Source organism: Chanodichthys erythropterus, chromosome 2 (genome assembly GCF_024489055.1).
Source record: "Chanodichthys erythropterus isolate Z2021 chromosome 2, ASM2448905v1, whole genome shotgun sequence".
In the NCBI taxonomy this organism is placed as follows: Eukaryota; Metazoa; Chordata; class Actinopteri; order Cypriniformes; family Xenocyprididae; genus Chanodichthys; species Chanodichthys erythropterus.
Genome location: NC_090222.1, coordinates 28,999,331 through 29,027,005, shown reverse-complemented (window position 1 = coordinate 29,027,005; position 27,675 = coordinate 28,999,331). Strand labels below are relative to the sequence as shown.

At 37.1% G+C, this 27,675-nt stretch overlaps 1 protein-coding gene across 1 annotated transcript; it reads left to right on the top strand.

Annotated features, from left to right (window-relative positions):
- Positions 1 to 832: 832 nt before the first annotated feature.
- Positions 833 to 27,600, top strand: ptpn3 (protein tyrosine phosphatase non-receptor type 3). Its single transcript, XM_067408371.1, has 26 exons — positions 833 to 1,131; positions 5,591 to 5,760; positions 7,635 to 7,742; positions 7,864 to 7,906; positions 8,873 to 8,951; positions 9,050 to 9,094; positions 10,361 to 10,413; positions 10,624 to 10,741; positions 10,808 to 10,895; positions 11,025 to 11,113; positions 11,422 to 11,485; positions 11,632 to 11,762; positions 11,892 to 12,017; positions 12,976 to 13,089; positions 13,196 to 13,286; positions 18,082 to 18,159; positions 18,267 to 18,323; positions 18,407 to 18,563; positions 18,702 to 18,865; positions 18,968 to 19,058; positions 22,056 to 22,120; positions 22,259 to 22,399; positions 22,810 to 22,938; positions 24,906 to 25,051; positions 25,127 to 25,262; positions 26,089 to 27,600. The coding sequence occupies exons 2-26, from the start codon at positions 5,617 to 5,619 to the stop codon at positions 26,167 to 26,169; spliced, it is 2,538 nt and encodes an 845-aa protein (XP_067264472.1). The 5' UTR covers positions 833 to 1,131; positions 5,591 to 5,616; the 3' UTR covers positions 26,170 to 27,600.
- The last annotated feature ends 75 nt before the right edge of the window (positions 27,601 to 27,675 follow it).

Sequence of the window (27,675 nt, the reverse complement as noted above, 5' to 3'; positions counted from 1 at the left end):
TCAACAAAATTTAGTGATGGCCTGATTTCAAAACACTGCTTCATTGAGCTTCTGAGTTTTATGAATCTTTTGTTTCGAATTAGTGATTCAGATCTCCTATCAAATGGCTAAAATGCTGAAATCACGTGACATTGGCGCTCCGATCCACTGATTCAATTCATAAATCTCTGAATCAGTGTTTTGAAATCGGCCCATCCCTATATGTAGCTATATTGTTGAAAAGTCGTTTTTGTTTTGGTGCACAAAAAGTATTCTTGTCGCTTTATAATATTAAGATAGAACCACTGTACTCACATGAACTGTTTCAAATATGTTTTTAGTACCTTTATGGACCTTGAAAGTTTCAATGGTTTGCTCTCAATAGAGGCCTCACTGAGCCATCGGATTTCATCAAAAATATCTTAATTTGTGTTCCAAAGATGAACGAAGGACTAACGGGTGTAGAACGACATGAGGGTGAGTAATAAATGACATTATTTTCATTTTTGGGTGAACTAACCTTTTAAGAAGAATTTTTTCGCGAAAGTTTAGCTGGGCGGTTAACTTGTCTCCCACCCTGACCCTGTAAAGCACCCAAAAAACATTTAAAACCAGACCAGTTAAGACCAGCAGCAACGTTTTTATTTTATTTTTTCGTTTTTTTTTTTTCAATCAGAACGCATGAATATTTTTTTCTGGGCTCAGGTGTGCTTTGACTCAGGGGGAGGCAGCGCCCTAACCCGGCGTGCACACGCACCTGAGATTGCGCGCACCCGTGAAATTCCTGAGAGTTCACGCACAACACGATTCACGCCTAGAAATCAAGGCTCGTGTAAACTCGGAAGTCTCTATGTGTGGGTTGACAATCACATGCACATTGGGAAATTTGTGAAAGGTGTGTTGTAATCACACTATCAGTGAGAAGGGAAACATAATAACAATACACTTGCTACATGTTCAAGATAGATCTTGGGCTCGTGGTCAGCGCAGTGACGCCGTGATTGCCCTCCCGAAGGAACCCGGAGAAAAATAACATATTCCGGAAGTTTACCGACACCTGCGACTATGATCGCCTTAAAATGGAAACTTTTCTCTCATCACGGGGACTAAGCACCTCTAGCATCGCAGAGACATTGGGAACACATCAAACAGGTAACTTTGTGACGCTTTTCTGTGCTATAGCAATATCCCGTTTGGACTGCCAGATTTGTGGGCTGAAGAAAGAAAATGCCAAATGACGTTCATTTGGCTTTAAAAACAACAAATCTGTTCACTTTTGGATGGCTCTTTAAAATATCGCGAGAAAGCCACCATAATTGTTGTTTCGTTTAATGTGAGATATTTATTCGAGCCAAAATGTTGGTGCAGAACTGTCTGTTCGCTCGTTCGGTTTCGTGACAGTTCGGTTCAGATATGTGCCCGAGCCCGAGCCCCAGCAGATCAGCGTGAACTTGAGTGAGAAATGTGAGACGTCACACCCAGAAAGTCCGTGTCTCATACAGAAACTTTGAGTTGTTTTCTCGTGTTGAAATGTCCAGTCTTGCTTTCATGTTTCAAACACATTGCATAACGGTATCTAGGGTCGGCCGGGCCTTTGTTTTATGAAGTATTGTATTAAGTAACTACACTTCGTTTCTCGTAAATATCTCTTCTCTCAAAAGTGAGCTCGAGCGTGTAGCGCTTTTCAACTGAGCTTCTGGTAAACATTAACCTTTAATGATCGCAAGCCCAGACCGTTTCCAAACGTGTGGGTGAAAGTAAAACATATCTTTTAGCTCTCTGAAGTGTGTTTGATAATGTTAGAAAGGGTTGCAAAACTAGGTGAATCTCTCTCAAAGCCTGTTTATTGCAGTGTGTATTTTCCCTAGTCTCAGAGATATAACTTCTGCAGTTGCAGAAGAGACCCATAGAGCGATCAGGGTCTGTAAGGTTTGAAAATAAAAGTGATTTTATGTTCCTTAATTTGAATGAACTGCAGGCTGTTAACATGAATTGTCATAATGTTAGTATCAAATAACAACATAGTATTTCCGTAGGACAACATATTTTTATCTGTATCAAATTCACTAGCTTCTCCTCCACCTTTTCTCTCTCTCAAATTACAAAGTACTTCATTGATGTGAATGTTTTGCATACAGTAATGTCAAAGCATCAACACACACTCATGTTTACTTGTCTAATGCCAAATTTACACTTTAAAGGTGGCACAGAAGTGCTTCTGGGGAGCCTAATGGTTAGAGAGTCAGACTTCAGGTCTCAATACCAGCAGGAAACGACTGAGGTGCCCTTGAGCAAGGCAACTAACCCCCAATCGCTCCCCTGGCGATGCAGTGAATGGCTGCCCACTGCTCTGGGTGTGTGTCCACACTTTGTATTGTGTGTGTTTGTGTGTTCACTATTCACTGCTCCTAATGTGTGTGCGCTAACTTTATTTTTACTTTCTGTATTGTTTTTACAAATGAGGGCACTGATTTATCACCATAGTGAAGTATGTTTACACGCATACAAAACAATGTGAGGAAGGAATAACCAATATCCAATAAAATACACATTCAGAAAAGACATTAAAGGGTTAATTCACCCAAAAATGAAATTTCTGTCATTAATTACTCACCCTCATCTTGTTTCAAACCCGTAAGACCTTTATTCATCTTCGGAGCACAAATGAAGACCTTTTTGATGAAATCTGAGAGGTTTCTGATCTCCCTATACACAGCAATGTCATTCCAAATTTCAAGGCCCAGAAAGGTAGTAAAGACATCGGTAACATAGTCAATGTGATTACAGTGGTTCAACCTTAATGTTATGAAGCGACGAGAATACTTTTTGTGTGCAAAAACAAAACAAAAATAACAACTTTATTCAACAATTTCTTCTCTTCCCTGTCAGTCTCTTATGCAGTTGATGGGAGTACTGCACTGTGTTTACTATGTCAACAGCATAGGAGACTGACAGGAAAGTGAAGAAATTGTTAAATAAAGTTGTTATTTTTGTTTTGTTTTTGCAGCAGATGATGATGAAGATGAACAAAGGTCTTACAGGTTTCGAATGACATGAGGGTGAGTTTTTCGCCGCTAGAGGTCGCCTATTCAAAACAAAGGCGTAGCTTTATGACGCCGAGATTGAGCGTGGAATTATGGGAGATGTTGTCTTCACCTCACAGCTGGAGGACAGGAATCTGATGGGATGAAATCATGTTCATGGATGAGATTATTAATGAATGTTATTAGCAGAGCAGGACCGAGTGCTGTTGGAGCTGAACGAGGCTGCTGTATCGATGAGACGAGCGAGACGGAGCAGCTGAACTTTTATTATGCCACATTTGCCCGCTTCCGATTCTTCTACTCAAGCTTATGTGGTGTAACGCAGTGCTGTTTATCATATTTGATACATGTGTTGAAAATGATGTTATAACATTAATCTGTGCATTCGCTCGGCGGCTGCTGTGCAGTAAGCTAGATTGATATTAGAATATCATATTAACATAAACAAGAAAACGAGATTCAAACAATAAGACTAAACGTGTTGAGCTATATAACAATGATTAGTTTTGTCTATAAATGTATCCTTAAATTAATTAGGTTAGCCTTAGTTAAATTAGGGTATTTAAAGGTGCCCTAGAACTTCTTTTTAAAAGATGTAATATAAGTCTAAGTTGTCCCCTGAATGTGTCTGTGAAGTTTCAGCTCAAAATACCCCATAGATTTTTTTTAATTCATTTTTTTAACTGCCTATTTTGGGGCATCATTAACTATGATACAGTAATAAACGCTGGTAACTTTAACCACATTTAACATTATTAAACATTTAGGAAGACAATTTACAAATATCACTAAAAATATCATGTTATCATGGATCATGTCAGTTATTATCGCTCCATCTGCCATTTTTCGCTGTTGTCCTTGCTTGCCTACCTAGTCTGTTGATTCAGCTGTGCACATCCAGACGTTCTGCCCTTGTCTAATGCCTCGATCATGGGCTGGCATATGCAAATATTGGGGACGTACATATTAATGATCCCGACCGTTACGTAACAGTCGGTGTTATGTTGAGATTCGCCTGTTCTTCGGAGGTCTTTTAAACAAATGAGATTTATATAAGAAGGAGGAAGCAATGGAGTTTGAAACTCAGTGTATGTCTTTTCCATGTACTGAACTCTTGTTGTTCAACTATGCCAATATAAATTCAATATTTATTTCTAGGGCACCTTTAAGCTTTTTTAAATGTACCCTTGAAAAAAAAAACATTACTGATGTGCGTCTTGAGAAAAACAGTGGCACTGACATATTTTAAGATATGTCAGTACAAATTGCTTTCAGTTAAAACAGCTCAAATTTGCTTTTTAGTCTAGGACTAAGCTTAAGCCTTGTCTGTGAACCCGGGGAATAATGTATTAAAGTGTCTTTGGTGTTTCCATGGTTTTTACAAAATAAAACCGGAAATCGAGGGTAAGGCAGGTATGACATCATTAATAGATGACGCACTGAAACAGTCCGTGTCCTGTGTAAAATTGCTTATTTCTCTGAATTTATACATTCTTGGAATATCTGGGATCGGGTACGTACACAGTCAGCAAAATATGTAACACTGTTCTAGTGGTTTTTGAATATATTTTAATCCAAAAATCTTAAATATTGTGCCTTTAATGACAGAAATTTAATTTTTGGGTTTAATGAATGTTAAGTCACAGTTGTACCAACAATGAATAAACTGCTGTGTTTGAAGATAAAAGTTGCTTTCTGCTTTCAATATAAATTTGGCTTTGACAGATGCATGACTTTCCTCCCCGTAATGTCTACGTTTGATCACTTTCTTACAGTGTAGGACAATAAGGAATGATATTTTCAATGTATTTCACTCTTTTACTATTGTATTTATGGGCAGAGAAATTATTTCTCTGTCTCAACCTCAGCAGTGAAACTCTTTCTTCATCTTCCTTGCCTCTTCGGGTTATAAAATAGTCTACATTCCTGGACAGTGCTGGTAGAAAAGAAGAGTGTGAAAAACAATGCAAGAACATGTTTAGACCTAGAGAGTGTGACTGAGTGTGTACTTGTGTGTGTGAGTAAGAGAAAAGGATGAGTAAGTGAGAGTTAATGAAACCCAAATGCTTCTAAATTGTCACGTTGATGATATCATAGCGTGCAGCTCTATTCTGACGTTATCAAAAACTAAGGTGCCTCTCACACTCATGACAGGCCTACTGTTTCTAAAATCATTAAATCTGTGATTTTTGTTTTTTTTCCCCCCTAAGATATAATTTTGTTCATCTTATTTTTCCATGTGTGTCATAGGCACAGTATGTGTGCTGACCTGTCCATCAATAATTCGGGGTGGAACGTTCTACCTGCACAGGATGTATAATTACAGTTATGAGAGATTTGCTGAGGTCTTGTCATCGAATGCAATTCACAACATGTTTTTAAAATGTCTGTTGCACATGGTAATGTGTGCTGTATACATTTGTTTCATAACTTTGGAACGGTATGTACAGAAGTTCTGTACATGTGTCACATTATTTTATTACAGGGAGTCATCATCTTCGTCATCGTCACCTTCACATTTGGAATAAGTTCTTGCGTTTAACCTGTATGACTCCTTGTTTTGGCAGGTGTGCATATGTGACAGTGTTAGGAGATGACATCCCCATGGTGCATGCTTGGAAACAAGATCACTGCTCTTGGACGTGCCGACCTGTCCAAACATACACACATGCCACGCTCCGGGCTACTGTGTGTAGTGCTCTTCCCTGATGGCACATCCCAACATTTTACTGTCAATGTGAGTATAAGAGTGTATGCAGATGTGTTCGTAGGATGAGCGAATATGGCTTTTAAAGCCCTAGAGAGAGGGGTAATATGCGTGTGTGTATGAGCTTGGCTTTATTGGCAGTTAGAGGGTGGAGATGGATATTACACTGGTGCTTCTCTTCTCATGTTCCATATTGCACTGGTGCAACCTTGGCTTCACATTCTGAAGGACATCCACCCACCCTTACGTGCACAAAGGCATGTTTTGTCAGGCAGAAACAGTCATATACATGTAGGAGTCAACAGAAAACAAGGTCTTAGACTAGATCTGGGGTTTTCAAAGTCAAAGTCAGTGGGCCTCCCTTTTGACAAAACGTGCACAAAGGTACCTCCCCAACCCTCTTTTTTACTCGCCGCACACACACACTACAGTTATGTCACTGTAATCATCTTTACCTCGACTACATCATCCATCAAAACTTTACTAGCACGACACTGGTTTGCTTTATCCAACCGTGAAATGTAGTTTGTATATCGTATGCTCATGCAGCGGTTGGGTGTTTTGAGCTGCCAGTCTTTTTGACAGCACGATGAGAAACAGCTTAGGTTGCCTTGGAAGCCAAATACACTATTTTTTATCATCTCTGAGGAAATCATCTGGGTTTTCTCTGCATTGGGGCTGTTTTGGACTGATTGTTTGAATGTATTTGCTTACTGGATCCTTGGATGGAAAACTTTAAAGCACTTACAAAAACAGGAGCGGAAACAACAATTATCAATCATTAATTAATTAATTATTATCATTTTTATTTTTTTACCATTCTGCACACCTCCCCTGACATGCTCTGGTGCCCCCCTGGGGAGACGTGCCCCACACTTTGAAACCCCCTAGACTAGATGATAGAAATGAGGGAAGTGGAAATTTTAACTCATGAGTTAAAATTAAGAAGGAGAAAAATTCTCATTAAAATGTTGATTCATGTTAATTGGCTTATGATTAGAGCAGTTATATTTGTATGATATTTTGCCATTTTGTGATTTTTATTTTATATTGGCTGATAACATTGACCAGTTAATAGAAGAGTTTATCTCACTGCTTTTTTTAATTTAAATTAATTTAATTTATTATGGTATTATTTTAAAATGTTTAATTTAATTACATTTAATTATTAATTAAACTATATTTTCTTGTCATTTCGGCAAGTTTTTACACCTCTCGTTTGCATTATTGAATTATATTACACTAACTTTTTTTTAAAGACATTAACACTTATTAAGCATGGATGCATTAAATTAATCAAAAGTGATATCACAAAACATTTCTATTTAAAATAAATTCTTTTTTATAAATTCTTTCTTTTAACTTTCTATTCATCAAATAATCCTAATAATATATTTCCACAAAACTGTTTTCAATATTGATGATAATAATAAATCTTGAGCAGCAAATCAGCATATTTCTGAAGGATCATGTGACATTGAAGACTAGAGTAATAGCTGCTGAAAAATCAGCTTTGCCATCACAGGAATAACATTTTAAAATGTAAAACAGATGTATATCATATGTAATATTTCACAACATTACTGTTTTGCTTTATTTTTTTATCAAATAAATGCAGCCTTGGATTTAAAAGACTTTAAAAGGGACATTAAAAAGTCTGGGCCCAAACTTTTGCTGTCGTGTTTTTGTATATATCAGAATTATATGGGCCACCCTGCTTTCTAGATATTAATATCCCCATTAGGTATTGAAAAACCTATATTGGTTTACCACTACACACATACAGTAATTTGATATGTCATTGTAGCCTATGTTAAACCATGTAGAATATGATCACTTTATAAATATAGATTTGGTAAACTGGTACTAATCCTAATGGGACAGAATGTGTTATTGCTTCGCAGAAACACAATGCTGGTCATCTGCTCTTCGACTTGGCTTGTGAACACCTAAACATAGTAGAGAAACAGTACTTCAGCCTGCAGATCAGTGAGGACACCTCCAGCTCTCCGGTAATTGAATGTGTGATTGTTTGCAAGAGTTCAAGAGGCGACCCAGAAATAGAGAAATATAATGCCCTGTCTTAAGAAACATGATGATTTCAGTGATAACTAATTATATCTGTCATTTCAGAGGTGGCTGGACCCCAGCAAACCCTTTAAGAAACAGCTGAAAGGTGAGAGAGAAACTAGACATATAGGCAACCCGCAGTCAATGCATTTAAGTGACATTTATGTCGGAAAATACGAATATTGGCCTAATTTTGCGTGCACATTTCCCCTATTTTTACATTTACATTTCTCTTTGCCATCATTTAATGCTGATTAAAAACAATACTTTAATAACACTGTTAAATGTAATATTTAGCCATTCTTAAAATGACTAGACCTATGCATTTTCATACTGTACATTATAATGCTGGGATGCCTTCTTGTACCATTTAAGATAATTTAGCAAAATAATATAGAATGTAATATTGGTAAGACATCAGCCATAATATGAAATTTATTATCAGCTTATCAGTATCGACCAGACTTATTTTACTATTTATTTAAACCACATTATTTAAAACTCTTTCAAAGAAATGCAGTCAGAGGTTGGTGGAAATACAGAATGTGGTTTTAATTCTCTGGAAATCGGCAGGGCTTGATTGAGTTCTGTGGAAGCAGATCTCTTGTGAGCCTAGACGTCATCCACAGACATAACCATAAAAAGAGTGCACATGTTTGATGAGTGTGTAATAGGAGTTATGTCATAGGAGCACAAAGAATTTTGTTTCCCTTAAAAGAGCATCGGGAGACACATGTTTGTTTTCCTCATAAGAATCGGAGGTGGCTGATTTAATTAATCAACTTGCTTGAGTCATCAGACGTGACGTGCATGCAGTAAGGCAGAGACTGTGATTACAGCTCATGCTTCAGTGCCCACCTGCTTTTTAAACTCCAAAATATGGTTTAATGGATTTGCTTAGATTTCAGGGGGTTGCCAAAACCACAATTTCCTTCCTTATTTTATAAATAGTATGACACTGAGCTTACATTTAACTTTAATCGGTGAATATCTGTTGTCTGCACTATTTATGTTTTAGGTCCTTTTCCTCTGACTATATCCTCTGCTCTTTTTCCCACTGTTATTCCCTCAGGTTCTGCTCCATTCTTTTTAATATTTAGAGTGAGGTTTTTCATCTCTGATCCAAACTCCCTCCAGCATGAGCAGACCAGGTACATCTCCCTGCTTATGTGTAAATGAGACAGAAATGTATATATATAATTTATGTGTATACTTTGAGAAGTTTTCTGACCCTTATTTTGTTTTGCAGGCATTTTTATTTCTTGCAAATTAAGAAGGACATTTGTGAGGGGAGGTAAATTCTATACTATCTATACTACAGTACCATTTTAAAAGTTAAAGTCTCTAATGATTACCAAAGCTTCATTTATTTGATCAATAAAGATAATACTGTAATGTAGGGAGCGGGTCAACGGAGTTGGAGATTCACATGCAGGCTTTATTCATAAGAGCGTAGTCGTACAGGCAGTGCGTCAAACACCAGCTAACAGGAAGGCAAGGAAAAAGAGTAATCCAATACACAGGCAATGGTCAAGGCAGGCAGCAAACGATCAAAAACAAGAAATCAGTCCAGGGTCAAAAACACAGGCAAGGCAAAGCAGAACAAGGAAACCAGGAAAACACGGATAACAGGATACCATAAGGCTAAACAATACTCAGCAGTGTGTGTGTGTGTGTGTGTGTGTGTGTGTGTGTGTTAGAGTGCAGCTTATAAAGTGTCACTGATGGGAAACAGGTGGGAGTGTGTGATTAGTTCCTAGATGGGGAATTGTGGGAAATGGAGTCCATATAACCAAGTAGATGAACACAGACCCAGGGCACATGTAACAAATACAGCAAAAACATTAATATTGTGAAATATTATTACAACTTCAAATAACTGCTTTCTATTTTAGTATATTTTAAAATGCAATTTATGTTTTTCATTATTATTATTTTTTGAGTTACTGAATGAGTGATTGAAAAGAGAAGGTAATGTCAAATTCTAAATGCAGCTGAGTTGATGAATGTTTTCTGTTATGGCTGATAACCGATAAATGGCAGGTGTTATAAATGTATACTATTTATATGTGTAATTAGTAGTTTAATATGCTACAACTGAATTTAGGTATCATAACATTATAATTTACAGTATAAAAGATGGATAACTATCCATTTATTTGGAAATCTGTTTTAGCAAAAGTATATTGTTTAAATTATAAAAATACCAAATATTTTTTGGGGGAATAATATATCTAGTATTGATTTATTTATTTTTTTATGAATTGAGCAAAAATACCAGCAACCCACATCATTATAATGGATGCGGCATGCTGGTTACATCATCCTCGAAAAACAGGTGCTTCTGGTTACAGAGTAAAGCTCAGGGAGGCTGTGTGTGTGGTCTGATAAACAAATAGTATTGTGTATAAATAAGAATTATAATACACAGCTATGGACATTTAAATAACAAATATTGACTGACTAAATATATCATGTTGACAAATACTAATAAAAAATCACTGATGTCACAACAATATATTTTGTATCCCAAAATGTAATGGTGTGTTTTGTATTGCAGATTAAAGTGTCCTTTAAGCTCAGCTGTGGTACTGGCTTCTTACTCTGTTCAGTGTAAGTTGAGGAAATTACACATTTTCACTTTGATTGACAGCTCTGCCATAGAAACATCATTGATATTGCAGAGAATGTGTCGGTGTTTGGAAGAGGCGTGTCTTCAAAAAAAGCTGGGTTTAATGGCACTGTCAAAAAGATTACTGAGCAAAGCACATACAATTACTTTTTCTCAAACATAGCATTTTAATACTCTTGTCTGATTGACAGCTGAGCTTGGAGACTATGTTCCTGAAACTCCTGCTGGATACCTCAGTCAGACCCATTTTCTCCCTGACCAAGACCAGGAGTTCCTTCTGAAAGTGGAGTCGCTGCATCCACAGCACAAGTATGTCAGCATACTATCACTTAAACACACACACACAGTTATTAAATGTGTCTGAATGTGTTTCAGAGGTCTGTCTCAGAGTGAAGCAGAGCTGTGCTATTTGAATACGGCGAGAACATTAGACCTGTATGGAGTGGAGCTACATCATGCTCAGGTACCATTTGGGTTAAAAATCCTACGTTTTTCATACTTCCAAAATGTCAAGAAATAAAAGATAACGTTGTTTTAAAGTTGGTTATGTTATTAAGCTATTGAATTAAATTTCCTAAATCTCTGTCTGTAGGATGTTAGCAACCCTGCCCTCTGGGTGGGGATTACATCAGGGGGCGTGGCCTTGTTTTGTCATTTAATTTGCTCCAGTTTTTTCCCCTGGTGAGTTTTGACCAATCATATCCTTTCTTCAATTAATTATATGCTTGATTATGTTCTTTATGAAATGCACTTTTTAAGCATCTTACATGGATGTTTATAGCTATTATAAATGATGTTTGACAGAGCTACAGCTCTGTTTGGATCTGTACTTTGATTACCATTACAATGGATGGGATACAAATGCTGCAGAAAAAGTATAATTACTGTTATTAGCGTAATTAAGAGCCTTGGAAACAGTAACCTGTATTTTGATTCTGGTATACTTTTTTGATGAAGAGCATGCTTTTTGAATGGCTGCCTTTTTTCAGGATTAACATCATCAAAATTGCATTCAAAAGAAAAAGGTTCTTTGTCCACCTACGCCGGAAACATGTAAGATATGCATGCTTAATCATGCTCATTCTTTGAAACAAAAGCAAAATACAGGAATTACCATATTAAAGCCAGATACTTAATGCCTCAATACTGTAAAAGCATCATCTTTGTTGTGTTTTTCCCTATCTATACGTGTGGTAAAGGGTGAACTCGGCCACCATGTGGTCTCTCTCTCAATGCCAAGTTCACGTGCCTGTAAGAACGTGTGGAAATCCTGTGTGGACCACCATACGTTCTACAATAGGAAACCCTCTCACTCGGCTTCAAAACTTAGGTACATGGGCAGAGTCACGACAGAACCATTCTAAGAAATTACAGTGTTCATTATCACTGGAGTTAATTAGAGTTCATTGCTGCCTCCCAAATGAGTGTGTGAGTTTAATTGCATATATTTTTGTTCAAGCTCTATCCCACTGTACCGAAAACTGATTGGTGAAAAAATGTTGAACCCTGCGGTGAGATCCAACTCAATGGAACACCTAGAGACCAAGAGTCTACCCTCACGGTCACCCCCCAACACGCCCAACTGGTAACAATGCTCAGATACACTCGAGTGTATTTCAACTTTATGGCAGTGAATGAGAGTTATTTAATGTATTTTGATTTTTGATTTTTTTTTTTTACAAACGATGAAATGTTATTTTTTTTATAGAGTTTCTGAGGTCCGTAAGAATTTTTATTTAATTAATACCTTTTTTAAAATTACAATAAACACTTTTATTAAGCAAGATTCATAAACAAAAGTGACAGTAAAGACTTTTATAATCAAAAAATACTGTGCTTTTGAACTTTCTATTCATCAAAGTATCACAACTGTTTCCACCATTGATATGTATTATCTTTAGCACCAAATCAGGATATTAGAATGATTTCTGAGGGTTCATGTGACACTGAGAACTCAGGAATCACTGGAATAAATAAATACATTTTAAAATATATTAAAATAGAAAACAGATTTTTTTACTTATTTTTTTTAACTGCATTTTTGATCCTTAAGTACGGAAGAGGATTAGGGCCAAGCAATAATAAAAAAATAAAACCATCTCTAGATTAAAGTTGTTAAATTTCGAGAACAAATTCGTTAAATTATGAGAAAAATGTCGTTAAATGTTTAAACATTTTATCTCGACTTTTTTCTCAATTTAATGACATTTTTGTCAATTTTACGAATTTGTTCTCATAATTTAACGACTTTATTATCAACATTTTATCTCGACTTTTTTCTCGAAATTTAACAAGTTTTTTCTCGTAATTTAACGAGTTTATTCTAAACCTTTTATTTCAACTTTTTTTCTCGAAATTTAACAACTTTAATCTTAAGATGGTTTTATTTTTTTATTATTGCTTGGCCCTAATCCTCTTCCATACTTAAACATTAAAAAAAACATTAAAAAATTTTTTAAAAAATCTTACCAACCACAAAGGTCTAGATTTCATAAGTTAAATAAACGGTTTAGTGTCTTTGTTGAATGTATCTTTCATTTTAGGAGGAGTCCTCGTTTACGTCATGATGCCCGTAAGCCACGCCCATCATCTGTGGACAACCTGACCAATGAAATGAGCTACATGACTGAGAGTGAAGATGTGTTCTATACTTACAGGCAAATTTACTCTACATATGCAAATGCACACAGCCTTGCAACTATATATATGCATTCAATTGTATTTATGCTCATAGTAAATTATTAAAATCCGATTACACTGAAGGAAAACTCAGGAGGAGGGGAGGGCGAGTGGTAGTTGGTCTCACAGTGATGACGTCACCCTAGAAGAAGATGATTTTCACGCCTGGGATAAGGTGAGTGTTATTGTATTTGATAACCGATGATGCAAGATCAAGGGAAATGTGGTTCACAACAGGCTCTACCTTCAAAGCTTCTCCACATATCTTTCCTAAGGATCAGTGCATTAAATTGAGTGGCTGAAATGAAGAAGGTCCCTGTGGCACATTTCAATGTGGAGTGTGGATTGTTGTGATTGATGGATGGGGAAGTTAAAAAATATATTAGATCTGCAGATTATACGGAAATGCAGAAAAGTGCTGTTATTATTTTAGTAGACATTTCTTTAGCACATGGCAGCAAAATTTGACAATTTTAATAGTCACAGAGAGGGTGGAAAATGGCCATAAAAATAAATGATTGTGCATGTTTATTTTGCAAAAATGAATACAGGTGCTGGTCATATAATTAGAATATCATCAAAAAGATGATTTATTTCACTAATTCCATTCAAAAAGTGAAACTTGTATATTATATTCATCCACCCTCTCTGTGGAGGAGTATGAGGTGAAGCGCACGTTGAGAGCCATCAACCCCTGACGGTATCCCCGGACGTGTTCTGAAGGATTGTGCAGACCAGTTGGCTGGGATCTTCACTACAATTTTTAACAAATCTTTATCCCTGGCTGTTGTACCACCCTGCTTGAAATCCTCCATTATAGTCCCTCTGCCCAAAAGATCATCCATTACCAGCTTCAATGATTACCGGCCAGTAGCACTTACCCCTGTGGTAATGAAGTGCTTCGAAAAGTTGGTGAGGAGACACATTTTATCATTTTTGCCCCCCAACTTTGATCCACATCAGTATGCCTATAGGGCAAATAGGTGCACAGAGGATGCAGTAGCTGTAGCTCTTCACACTGTGTTGACACATCTGGAGCAGCGGGGGAACTACGCTCGGCTCCTCTTTGTGGACTACAGCTCTGCGTTTAACACCATCCTCCCTCACAGATTAGTGGGTAAACTGTTGGACCTGGGTCTGCCTAACTCCATATGTCTTTGGATTAAGGACTTCCTGACAGGACGCACACAGAGGGTCAGAGCAGGCCCCCACATCTCTACAGCTCTTAGTCTCAGCACTGGCTCCCCTCAGGGCTGTGTGTTGAGCCCCCTGCTCTATACCCTCTCTACAAATGGTAGCAAGGGAAAAATGCACAATACTCGACTCAAACAGTCCTTTTTGTGTTTATTATTCTTTTAAAATGAATTGAACAGACTGCTAATCTCCTATTCGCTAACACTTTACAATAAGGTTCATTAGATAACATAAGTTAACTACATTAACATGAACTAATAATGAACTGCATTTATACAGCATTTATTTTTATTAATGCTAATTTCAACTTTTACTAATACATTATTAAAATCAAGAGTTGAATTAGTTAGTTAGCATTAGTTAAGGTACTGTGAAAGTAACATGAACAAACTATGAATGGCTGTATTTTCATTAACTAACATTAACAAAGATTAACAAATACATTAACAAATGAATTGCTCATGGTTAGTTCATAAATGAACATTAAAGTTTTACACATGTAAGATCCAGACAGGTGAAACAATATTTTTGTAAGTTGGATTCAGAAAGACTTGTTTCTGAAAGAATGATTCAGTGATTTTTGTTGCTACCTAGTGGCGTAACAATGCAATCAATACAGTCGTCATTTGAAGTCCAGTTACTTTCAAAAGGTGATTTATTATATTTTGATCGGTAACATCGGCATTTCTATCTGAATAATAAACTTTTGTATACTTCTGTGATAATTGGAATATTTGTCACACAGAAATAATGATACTGTGTGTTTGAAAAGATTGTGAAGCTACTTATATCTAATGTTACACATGACAACTCTCTTCAGATCAATGGCAGCGCGAACGCAGATTTTAATGTAGTGATTTTATTTTTGTCAAAGGTTTAATATACACGGGCGAATCGTTGTCATTTAGGTATTAGATCATGTGGGTGATGAAATCGAGAACGCGATCTTTTAAAGATTAATCGTGCAGCGTTGTGCATCTATCTCTCGCTCTCTCTCATTGATATCTGACGTATATATGAGCACGAGGGCTTTTCAGTGCATTCATTGCTATTATATTCATCAGGTGGGGTGTCTCTATTAAAGGATACGCTTCCCGCACTTCGCTAACCCATCACACCAGGACCGTTTTCAGAACCGAAACTTAGAAATCTTACACGGTTCCGGTTCTTTTCAAAAAACAGGTTCCGGATGAGAACCGGTTCTCAGTTCCCAACCCTACTGACAACTAAGGAAAATCCCAAATTCAGTATCTCAGAAAATTTGAATATTGTGAAAAGGTTCAATATTGAAGACACCTGGTGCCACACTCTAATTAGCTAATTAACTCAAAACACCTGCAAAGGCCTTTATATGGCCTCTCTGTCTAGTTTTGTAGGCTACACAATCATGGGGAAGACTGCTGACTTGACAGGTGTCCAAAAGACGACCATTGACACCTTGCACAAGGAGGGCAAGACACAAAAGGTCATTGCAAAAGAGGCTGGCTGTTCACAGAGCTCTGTGTGCGAGCACATTAATAGAGAGGCGAAGGGAAGGAAAAGATGTGGTAGAAAAAAGTGTACAAGCAATAGGGATAACCGCATCCTGGAGAGGATTGTGAAACAAAACCCATTCAAAAATGTGGGGGAGATTCACAAAGAGTGGACTGCAGCTGGAGTCAGTGCTTCAAGAACCACTACGCACAGACGTATGCAAGACATGGGTTTCAGCTGTCGCATTCCTTGTGTCAAGCCACTCTTGAACAACAGACAGAAGCGTCTCGTCTGGCCTAAGACAAAAAGGACTTGACTGCTGCTGAGTGGTCCAAAGTTATGTTCTCTGATGAAAGTAAATTTTGCATTTCCTTTGGAAATCAACGCAGCTGTATACCAGGAAGTTTTAGAGCACTTCATGGTTCCTGCTGCTGACCAACTTTATGGAGATGCAGATTTCATTTTCCAACAGGACTTGGCACCTGCACACAGTGCCAAAGCTACCAGTACCTGGTTTAAGGACCATGGTATCCCTGTTCTTAATTGGCCAGCAAACTCGCCTGACCTTAACCCCATAGAAAATCTATGGGGTATTGTGAAGAGGAAGATGCGATATGCCAGACCCAACAATGCAGAAGAGCTGAAGGCCACTATCAGAGCAACCTGGGCTCTCATAACATCTGAGCAGTGCCACAGACTGATCGACTCCATGCCCCATTGCTGCACTAAATCAGGCAACAGGAGCCCCAACTAAGTATTGAGTGCTGTACATGCTCATACTTTTCATGTTCATACTTTTCAGTTGGCCAAGATTTCTAAAACTCCTTTCTTTGTATTGGTCTTAAGTAATATTCTAATTTTCTGGGATACTGAATTTGGGATTTTCCTTAGTTGTCAATTATAATCATCAAAATTAAAAGAAATAAACATTTGAAATATATCAGTCTGTGTGTAATGAAAGAATATGATATACAAGTTTCACTTTTTGAATGGAATTAGTGAAATAAATCAACTTTTTGATGATATTGTAATTATATGACCAGCACCTGTATGGTTGTAATTTTGAGAGAGAATTTTTGTTCCTAAAAATTGGCTTCATTTTTTATATGCAAACTGAATAATAGTTCTTGACATGGCATTATGAGATTCATTGTGGAACAGATTTAAATCTATAATAATCTGTGATGTGGTCAGGAGCACCACTTGATTGGATTTCAGATAAGCAATCAAAATGTTGCTGAACAGTCATGCTGAATGCAACAAAAGGCACAGGACCTGTACCACAGCACCAAGACAGCCTGCTGTCATAACTAATATCTTGTGTTTTGTCATTCTCACAAATCAAAACAGTACACTGATACTACAGTCATGCTGATGAGTCACTGAAAATCTTGCTCGCAATTTACAAGACTAGGAGGACATGAAAATATTTTAAAACCACAATGAGGCCCAAAAGTCTGACACCGCAATGAAAATCTGGGATTTTTTACAACTAGAAACAAGTTGAAACTCAAAAGATCAGTTATGACTTCAAATGATTTTTTTTTCTTTACAATTCTGTGCTATTTCTATGTCATACTGTATGTTCTTCTATTGATGCGCAAGATGCTTTTTGGATCATTTTCAAATCATGCTGGAGAACATGTCGCTCAACTGCTGCTGTCATTAAAGAAAAACTAGGACATTCAATTCTGTTAATTTTTCCTTTCACCCAAAATGTCATAGTGATAAAATGATAGTATAATTTTGAATTAAATAGAAGCAGTTTCACTAGTGGTCTCAGACTTTAGGACCAAACTTTGTCAGGCTATCAGTGTGGATGCAAAACAGCTTAGATTGAGGCGGTCTACTAACAAAAGAAGAATAATATTCTGAGCTCACGTTTGAAGCCCTCATTTGTTGCTAGGGTAACACTTTAGTTTAGGGTCCAATTCTCACTATTAACTAGTTACTTATTAGCATGCATGTTACTAAGATATTGATGGTTTATTAGTACTTATAAAGCACATATTAATGCATGACCATATTCTACTTCCCTTAATCCTACCTAATACCTAAACTTAACAACTACCTTACTAAGTGTTAATAAGCAGTAATTAGGAGTTTATTGAGACAAAAGTCATAGTTGATAGTTAATAGTGAGAATTGGACCCTAATCTAAAGTGTGACCATTGTTTGTATTATTTGCTGTTAGAATGTTGTGAAAGATGTCTAAATATATGCTAATATTTATTTTGTAGCTAGCTACCTTTTTCTGTCCTACTCTCCTAAAAGGCCCTATTTTTGTGGTTATATGTGTACAGAGTGTGACAGCTGATGGAGATCTGCTACTTGTGAGGATCAGCCCGGACCAAGATGGGAAGTTTGGATTCAATGTTAAAGTGAGTTGGTACATGATATAGTTTGCATATTTATCATCATTGTTCAAATTGATTTCAGAGTTTTATGTGGGAGATCATTTATCAGGACATTGTTGGCTAATATTTAGGGAGGTGTGGATCAGAAGATGCCACTGGCCATCTCTCATGTTAACCCTGCATCTCCGGTAAGCCATAATAATCCTGGCTGCTTGTGAATATGAATGGGTTCTTGGCTTTTACATTTGTACAAATATCGGCTGTGTTGTAGGCTGGTCGCTGTGTGCCTCCACTGATGGAGGGAGATCAGGTGTTGTTGATAAATGGGCGGGACATTTCAGAACACACGCATCAGCAAGTGGTCATGTTCATCAAAGCGAGCCGAGAGTTACACAGCAAGGAACTTGCGTTGCTTGTGCGCCGCAAAGGTATGAACGTGTGTCTTTATGTCTAGGAAAAACAAATGTGTTTCGGGGGGGATTAATTGTTTTAACTTTATCTTTGATGTGCCTTGTGCATTTAGATTGTACATCCAATCAGAAACTGCAAACAGTGTTTGTTTACAGGTGTCTCTTTGAGAGCCGAACCCACCCTACAGTTAGGTGAGGGTCTCGCTCTTCCGGGTGAAATATCCCCACTGTCCACCCAGCCGTCTGGAGAGACACTAGAGGAGTCCATGACCCGTCTGGAGAGGGGGTTGGTCACCGGCACGCTGCTTCTGCAATTTGAGGTTGGGGAATGGAAACATTTTACAGCATGTCTCAGTTGGCATTTGTGTGCTTTGCTGATAATTGTCATCCTTGCATGTGTATGTGTGTTTTGCTACTCTCAGAAGTTGCACAGGAAGAAAGAGGGAATGTTAATGTCTTGCGCAAAGCAGTCCGAGAATATGGACAAGAATCGGTACAAAGATGTATTACCATGTAAGTTGTATTGCTTTTTCTGCCAAACAAGAACATTTACCACATGCTTAACTGAATAATTGTGGCCTGTAACTTTTATGTTAACAATATAGCAAAGTCACATGTGTTATTGCTTCTACAAAATGAGTACTATTATGACTTAAAAATTAAAAATCGTAATCAATCTTCATTTGGATGAACCAATATTTATTCTTAAACCACATGATGATCGGTCAATTTTATCACAAATGACAAATGTCATTTTGACGCTCTTTAATGTGGCATGGCAGATCGCCACATTAGATTTTACGACAGCCATCATTTTAGCCAATGTTTATATTTCAACACAAATTTGAGTACAAACATAATTATATAATTAAAATTTTGAAATAAAAACAGCTTTATGTGCAATTTAAATGTTTAAAGTGAAAGTTACTTGGCGTGTAGCCAAGTATGGTGTCTCATACTTGGAATTTGTGCTCTGCATTTCACCCATCCAAGTGCACACACACACAGCAGTGAGTATTGAACACATACACACCATGAACACACACCCGGAGCAGTGGGCAGACATTTTTTGTGCTGCGGTGCCTGGGGAGTGATTGGGGTTTAGGTGCCTTGCTCAAGAGCACCGCAGTTGTGGGTAATGAGAGTGAAAAAGAGTGCTGTTCATTCACTCCCCTCACCTATATTGTCTGCTGGTACTGAGACTCGAACCAACAACCTTTGGGTTACAAGTCCAACTCTTTAACCATTAGGCCACAACTGTACACATTATTTTAGTTATTTTAATGCATTAAAACTTCAAGCTATTCCATTAAGTGGGATCCCACTGAAAATATAGTACCTGACTTGTACACTGAGGTTAGTATGCACTAGAAACTGCAAGATCATGGGTTCGATTCCCAGGAAATGCATGAATTGATAAAGGGTAAATGCAATTTAAGTCACTTTAGATAAAAGCAAGTGCCTAAATATAAATGTAAACTAAGTGAACATATGCTTTGCGCCACAGCCGTTAGACTATCTTGTATTTTAGCATGGCTTGAACACTGTATTGAACAGCATCCAGGTCAGAACTGTAACTTTCCATTTACACCGCGTTCCAAATTATTATGCAAGTGACATATCAGTAAAATTTCAGTAGAATAAACATTTAGATTTTAGTTTTTCTAGGAAAATGTTTGTTTATTTATCCATGTCTTTTTAGATAACTCAATCTCAGACAAAATAATTTGACAGATCTATGGAAACCCTACTTAGAGGTTGTTCCACATTATTAAGCAAATCACAGTTCTCATGCAATATGGGGAGAAAGAAAGATCTTTCTGAAGATGAAAAGCATGAAATGGTGCAATGTTGTGCAAAAGGCATGAACACAATTAATATTTTGTTAAACTGAATGGAGATTATCAAATTATCATAAGATTTGTGAGTGATTTAGAGCACAGCAGAACTCGGTCAGATAAACGCTTATTAATGAAAGTTCCTGTCAAAAAAAATTATTGTATTAAAAGGGCAGCTATAAAAAAGCCAGTGTTGAGCAGCAAACAGGTATTTGAAGCTGCTGGTGTCTCTGGAGTCTCAAGAAGCTCTCCATGCAGGCTGGCAGTTGTGCGTAAAGATGCATTTTAGACACCACTAACCAAACCTCACAAAGAGAAACATTTACAGTGGGATTAGAAATACATGAAGACTCATTTTTAAATAGTTTTATTCACTGACTAATGCTGTACTAAAATAGATGGTCTAAACGGATGGATTTCTGGATGGTTGGTAAATGGCCACCATGTTCCTACAAGACTGCAATGTCAGCAAGGAGCTGGCGGGTGATGATTTGGGCTGGAATATTGGGAAGTGAGATGGAAGGTCCCTTTAGGGTCTCTGAGAGTATTAAAATGACTTTTGCAAGATATGTGAAGTTCATAACTGGCCATTTTCAGCTATGGTATTAAAAGGAGGGTAGTGCCTTCTGAAATACAATGCACTATGCACTATCCCATGCAAAAAAAACCCACAGCAATAAAACTGTTTGAAAATGTATTTCTACACCCACTGTAAATGTTTCTCTTTGTGAAGTTTGGTTAGTGGTGTCTAAAATGCATCTTTACGCACAACTGCCAGCCTGCATGGAGAGCTTCTTGAGACTCCAGAGACACCAGCAGCTTCAAATACCTGTTTGATGCTCAACACAGGCTTTTTTATAGCTGCCCTTTTAATACAATAATTTTTTTTGACAGGAACTTTCATTAATAAGTCTTTATCTGACCGAGTTCTGCTGTGCTCTAAATCACTCACAAATCTTATGATAATTTGATAATTTCCATTCAGTTTCACACAGTATTAGTTGTTTTCATGCCTTTTGCACAACATTGGACCATTTCATGCTTTTCATCTTCAGAAAGATCTTTCTTCCTCCTCATATTGCATGAGAACTGTGACTTGCTTAATAATGTGGAACAACCTCTAAGTAGGGTTTCCATAGACCTGGCAAATTATTTTGTCTGAGATTGATACCAGTTATCTAAAAAGACATGGATAAATAAACAAACATACATTTTCTTAGAAAAACTAAAATCTGAATGTTTATTCTACTGAAATTTTACTGATATGTCACTTGCATAATAATTTGGAACGCGGTGTATAATTCATAATTTGCATGTTTTTGGGGGGCTTTGAAAGTTCAAAAGAACAATATGAAGTTAAAAAAAAAAACATTTGAAAGTTGAAAGAGCATTCAAAAGCCCAAAAGAAGTTTTGAAAAATTCAAGAATTTTCAGGAAGGTTGTATTTTACAGCAAGAGAATGGCTACTGGATGACCATGATGAGATTGAACAAAGCTACCACACTGGAGTAGATTAGGGCTAAGGTCAAACATATCATTTTATTCATTTGCGTATAAGCTTTCGGTTCGGGAATGAGGCGTAATGCTCTTTAAAGCTAGTCTGAGGAAGTGTGTTCACATAATCCGCAAATCCCTCTTCCTCATTCTCTGCTCGTTCATTCTTTTCTTTCAGATGACATCACTAGGGTGGTGCTGCAGGAGGAGGGGGATGATTATATCAATGCCAGTCATGTGAAGGTATGGATCACTATCTGTCTGTCTCATTTTATTTCTATTTAATATTTAATTTTTCATTGTTTCATTTTAGCTGTGAATAAAAAAGTTATGGCTCTGGATGACATATTGAAGACTCGGTTGTGTGTGTTTGTGTGTCAGACTGAGCCAGCGGGTTGTGTTTTGCGGTACATAGCAGCTCAGGGTCCACTGCCGAACACCTGTACACACTTCTGGATGAGTGTGTGGGAGCAGGACGTCAGTGTCATCATCATGCTAACCACACTGACTGAGCGAGGACGGGTACATCAATGCATTTGCACACACGTGTTCTCCACACACATGAAATGAAAATGGTTAAATACTACACGCAATGTGAGTCACAATGTTAATAAACATGAACATTTCACACATGCATATGCTCAAGTTCTGAACTCACTTTTATGACAGATAAACTCTTACAAACAGACACACACACATGACACCTAATCAGACGATACCCATCACACACCTCCAGTCCCCCAAGGACAGCTTATTGTGAGTCCCGTATTCTTCGGCTCAGCTTGACTGTTGCTTGGTAACCAAGCGCTCTGCATTCTTTTCCAAAGGGATGATTTAATAAACTGTGTGTGAGGGATGGAGAGAGGGAGCACAATAGTGTGTGTGTGGTTTTTTTTATGCTGTGCTCAATAATCTCTTTTCCATTTCCACAGACCAAGTGCCACCAATACTGGCCGCATCCCCCTGAAGTGAGGGATTATGGGTATCTTCAGGTGTGCTGTCACTCAGAGGAGTGCAATCTGGCATATGTTACCCGAGAACTAACAGTCACAAATACTCAGGTAACAAATACAGTGGACATACTTTTAAACGGACACCTGCAACACATGCAACTCTCACTGAATATACACTGTTAAAGACTTATACTTGCATTCAAAATGAGTTATTTTAGGTCATCCATATGCTGGTGTACTTTTAAAAGTTGAGCACTTTTAGCATATGTACACTTTTAAACTTTACAATCTTTAGTCTCCGGGAAACATCATCCTACACTACCTATTTTTATTAGGGAGGCACTGAAATTTCGGCTGCTGAAAATGGTATTTTCAGTTTTTGGCCGAAAGAGAAGAATAGCCGAAAATATGAACGGAAAATATATCCCACCCCGCTCAGCAGTGTTTAGCGCTGAGGTTTCGCTCTCGCCATTATCACTGCTTGGTATAATAAAGACTATTTCTGCTATATATAGTAGAAGAATAGTATTGGTAGGCTAATATGTTATTCTGAATTCATACATGTTTTATATATATATACCATTCTATCCTGTATATGTCAGAAATGGTAAGGCTAGAATGTTGGGATGTTTGAATATGGAATAGTTATACTAACCTACTATTCTTACTATTTATGCCATATCTTTATCTTTATAGAAAAAAAAAGTAGTATGAAATTCCAAATTCAGTAACAGTTCAAAAAACTGGTATGTCTCTCCAAAACTTCCTGTTTCAACAGGAAATACATCACAAGAGAGAGAACATCACTTGTCAAGCAATTTCATGGGGGTTTTAAACAATCAAACAAAGTTTTATTAAATTATTCACAGCTGTATCTGTATCTCAGGATGTATAAAAGCCATTTTGGCTCTGTTTTTAATTCTAGTCTTATTTTTGGCAAAATTCTGTGTTTATGTAAATATTTGTAATTACTCTGTAATTTGTAATTATGCTGAAGTATAATGTTTCATTTAAAACAGAATTTTGGCTTTAAGCATCTTTATGTGAAAGCTTGATGTGTGTGAAAGAGAGTCGACGTGTGTGAGCATTTGTTTGCGACGGTAAACATGGGAAGCAGGTCATATACCGCTCTGGTCAAAAGCATAGGACTGTGTGCGTACATGTACATTCATATACATGCTCTCACTCTCACAAACAATCTATCATTGCTGGAGAACGGAGACCCATCTGTTGTCTCTGTTGGTGGGAGTTAATCTCAGCACGGACAGCAGACGGAGGTTACATCACACATTTGTCGTCCATATAGGGTATGTGTGTGTCTGAGATGAAAAAAATAAAGAAAAGGAGAGAGGAAAAGGATGATTGGGGGGTAGAGGAAAAATGCCAGTGTGTGAGTGTTCGTAACACACAGCTTGCGAACCAATTATTCCTTTCTGCCCGATTTGTCACAATAACTGAATTATTTTTTCCACTTTGGCCTTCAGACTGTGACTCATATATTCAAGAACTTAAAGATCACTTCTTCCTCTTTCACCTACTTGTAAGATCATGATGGAGCTGAAGGGAAAATTAAAATGTCAGTGTATTTGGTAATTTCTGATTTGAAATTTTGTTTTAAACCTGGGGAATCATTTTTAAAATGCATGTACAATCTGATTTACCCCTAAATTTAAATGATTTCATCCTAACAGTATTTAATCCATTAACTGAAATATAAATAGGCAAACACAATATACATTCATATTATTTTATAATTACGTCATTGAAATTCATTAATTAGATTGATTTATATTTATATATATATATATATATATATATATATATATATATATATATATATATATATATATATATATATATATATATATATATATATATATATATATATATATATATATATATATATATAAATGCAAAATCCCTAATGCTCTCATTCTAGGAATATTTCATATAAATATCCTTCTGCATAAGGCAAAACACAGGCGTGTTTAGACTTGTCTGCTTTCATGGAAACTCGTTCAAGCATTCTCTTGCACTCAGCCTCGCCCTCTTTCTCTCTCTCTGTTTTTTAACAGTCGGGACAGAAGCGCTCAATCACTCATTTGCAGTATGTTGCCTGGCCGGATCATGGGGTACCAGAAGATTCCTCAGACTTCCTGGATTTTGTCCAGTCAATGAGAATTATGAGAGGGGAGTCTGTGCCTCTTATGGTCCACTGCAGGTGAGGGGACTTCCAGCACACAGACACATAGATGTTATCAGGTGCTCATCTTACAGAGAGAATGTTTTTCTCCAGTGCTGGAATCGGGCGGACGGGTGTGTTGATCACCATGGAGACCGCCATGACACTGATGGAGAAGGAAAAGCCAGTGTATCCCCTAGAGATCATTACTTTGATGAGAGAGCAGAGGGCCATGCTGGTTCAGACATCGGTACAAACACACACACACAGACATACGCACAAGTTAAAGTTGAAATGTGTAATTTGGCACCAACCAAGAGTTTCAGATGTTCTCTCTGTTATCAAACTGATAGTTTCGCCTCAAACTCATACAATTGGTTAAGCCAATGTCATTCTGTCCAGTTGGTCAGTTCAAACAAGCAGGTCACAGTTCCTTTTGATGCCATGTAATGCATGAATTGTTAAATCCCAAAGAATTATATATTATGAATGAATTTATATTGTCATTAAATAAGAAATGCAATGGCTGTATCTAAATACGCATACTTCCCTACTATATTGTTGGCAAAAAAAAAAAAAAAGTAATAAAGTGTGTCCAAATTCATCGTATTTATAAAACGGTAGGCAAAAAGTACCTGGACAACCTACTACTTTCACATTAAATGGTCACTTTACTATCCCATGAGGGCAGATGAGTTGTGAATGCCAGGGAAGCGACACAATTGATGCTCTAGGTCACATGACAATGATAACACGACAGATTTAGCACGTTCGGATTACTTTCACACAACATACATTCATACTATATTGAACATACTTTTAACAGTTGCGAAGTGCCTACTCAGAGAATATATGATTTTTGGATCCAGCCAATGACATAAAAAGAGAACGGTCATTTAGATCTATGGGAAAGGGTCAAAGGTGATCACTCATTGTGGTTTAGATGTAACATCATACCCTGAACGGCTAAAATGACTTTTAATGATCTGCCCATTGGATCAGAAGGTTAAATATCTTAAGCTGATTTTATTGGATGTGCCGTCATTACTCATGCTGTATGCATGTTTGTTTTCCAGTGCCAGTTCACCTTTGTGTGTGAGGCCATTCTGAGGGTGTACAGAGAGAGATTCAAACAGAGCCCAACACCTAATAGTTGATGAGAAGAGAGGGACAGGAGAGGAGTTTTTTAAAACACAGAAGTGAAGGAAGAAGCTCCGCTGCTGTGATCCAACTGTCAATAAAGATGGATGAAAAAGGGGCAGGGAGTAGAGGGCGTGTCTGGATAAAGATGGATGGACAATCTCTTCTCTTGCTGTGGCTCTCCTGACAGCTGTGCGGATCAAGGAAGAACATAATGCACTTTGACGTATAAGCCTATAGGTCCCTACAGCACACATACTCTCTCTTTCTCTCTCCCACATATACACCAAGTGCTATATTTGGGTGAATCTCACAAAATATGGCAAGAAATGTTCAGGTCACATTTGACACCAAAACTGTTTTCTCTCTTTATTTGCAGTACCTTATTTATACCCCCAATTAAAGGCTGTACAACAAATGATGTATTTGTATTTTGTAACGAAAAATGGGGGCACTTAAAGGGTTAGTTCACCCAAAAATAAAAAATTGTCATTTATTACTCACCCTCATGTTGATCCACACCTGTAAGACCTTCGTTCATCTTTGGAACACAAATTAAGATATTTTTTGATAATAACCAATGGCTCAGTAAGGCCTGCATCGCCAGCAATAACAGTCCCTTTTTCAATGCCCAGAAAGCTACTAAGAACATATTTAAAACAGTTCATGTGACTACAGTGGTTCAACTTAAATATTATAAAGCTACGAAAATACTTTTTGTGCACCAAAAATAACAAAATAGCTACTTTATTCCACAATATCTAGTGATGGGTGATTTTCAAAACTATGAACTATTGAATTTTAAAAACAGTTAAGACGTAACGAAGCCTCGTTTACTGAAATCACATGGTTTTTGGCCCTCTGAGCCACTGAATTCGAAACAAATGATTCGTAAGCTTCATGAAGTAGTGTTTTGAAATCGCCTATCACAAGATATTATGGAATAAAGTAGCTATTTTGTTATTTCTGGTGCACAAAAATTATTCTTGTCACTTTATAATATTAAAGTTGAACCACTTTAGTCACATGAATGGTTTTAAATATGTTTTATTAGCTTTCTGGACATTGAAAAGAGGAGTGTTATTGCTGGCAATGCCATCTGATTTTATCAACAAAAAAAATAATTTGTGTTCCGAAGATGAACGAAGGTCTTACAGGTGTGGAATGACATGAGGGTGAGTAATTAATGACATAATTTTCATTTTTGGGTGAACTAACCCTTTAAGTGTCCTAAAAGTAATGCCACAATACAAAAATAATAATACTTATAAAAAATGTAAACTATTGTCTTTATGCAAAATATCATTCCTGTTTTCCTTTTGATTTTGGTGGTAAAATTTGACCTGGACACTACTTTGTGAGATCTACTAAGTGCATCAACGAATCCACTACTAGAATAATTAAATTCACCTCTGTTAATAAATAAATAAAATGTGTAATTCTTATCACGTTGTGCCTCTTCTCTTATTCATGATGATGGTTTGGGAGGGTTGGGAGCTCGAATGAGCGTGCGTGAAATGCTG

What these genes read in the sequence shown, in the direction of transcription:
- ptpn3 (XM_067408371.1), top strand. Translation starts at nt 5,617, where the DNA reads ATGACATCCCCATGGTGCATGCTTGGAAACAAGATCACTGCTCTTGGA. An exon ending in CTTTAAGAAACAGCTGAAAG is followed by an intron (nt 7,907 to 8,872) that starts GTGAGAGAGAAA and finishes TTATTCCCTCAG; the next exon opens with GTTCTGCTCCATTCTTTTTA. An exon ending in GATGTGTTCTATACTTACAG is followed by an intron (nt 13,090 to 13,195) that starts GCAAATTTACTC and finishes ATTACACTGAAG; the next exon opens with GAAAACTCAGGAGGAGGGGA.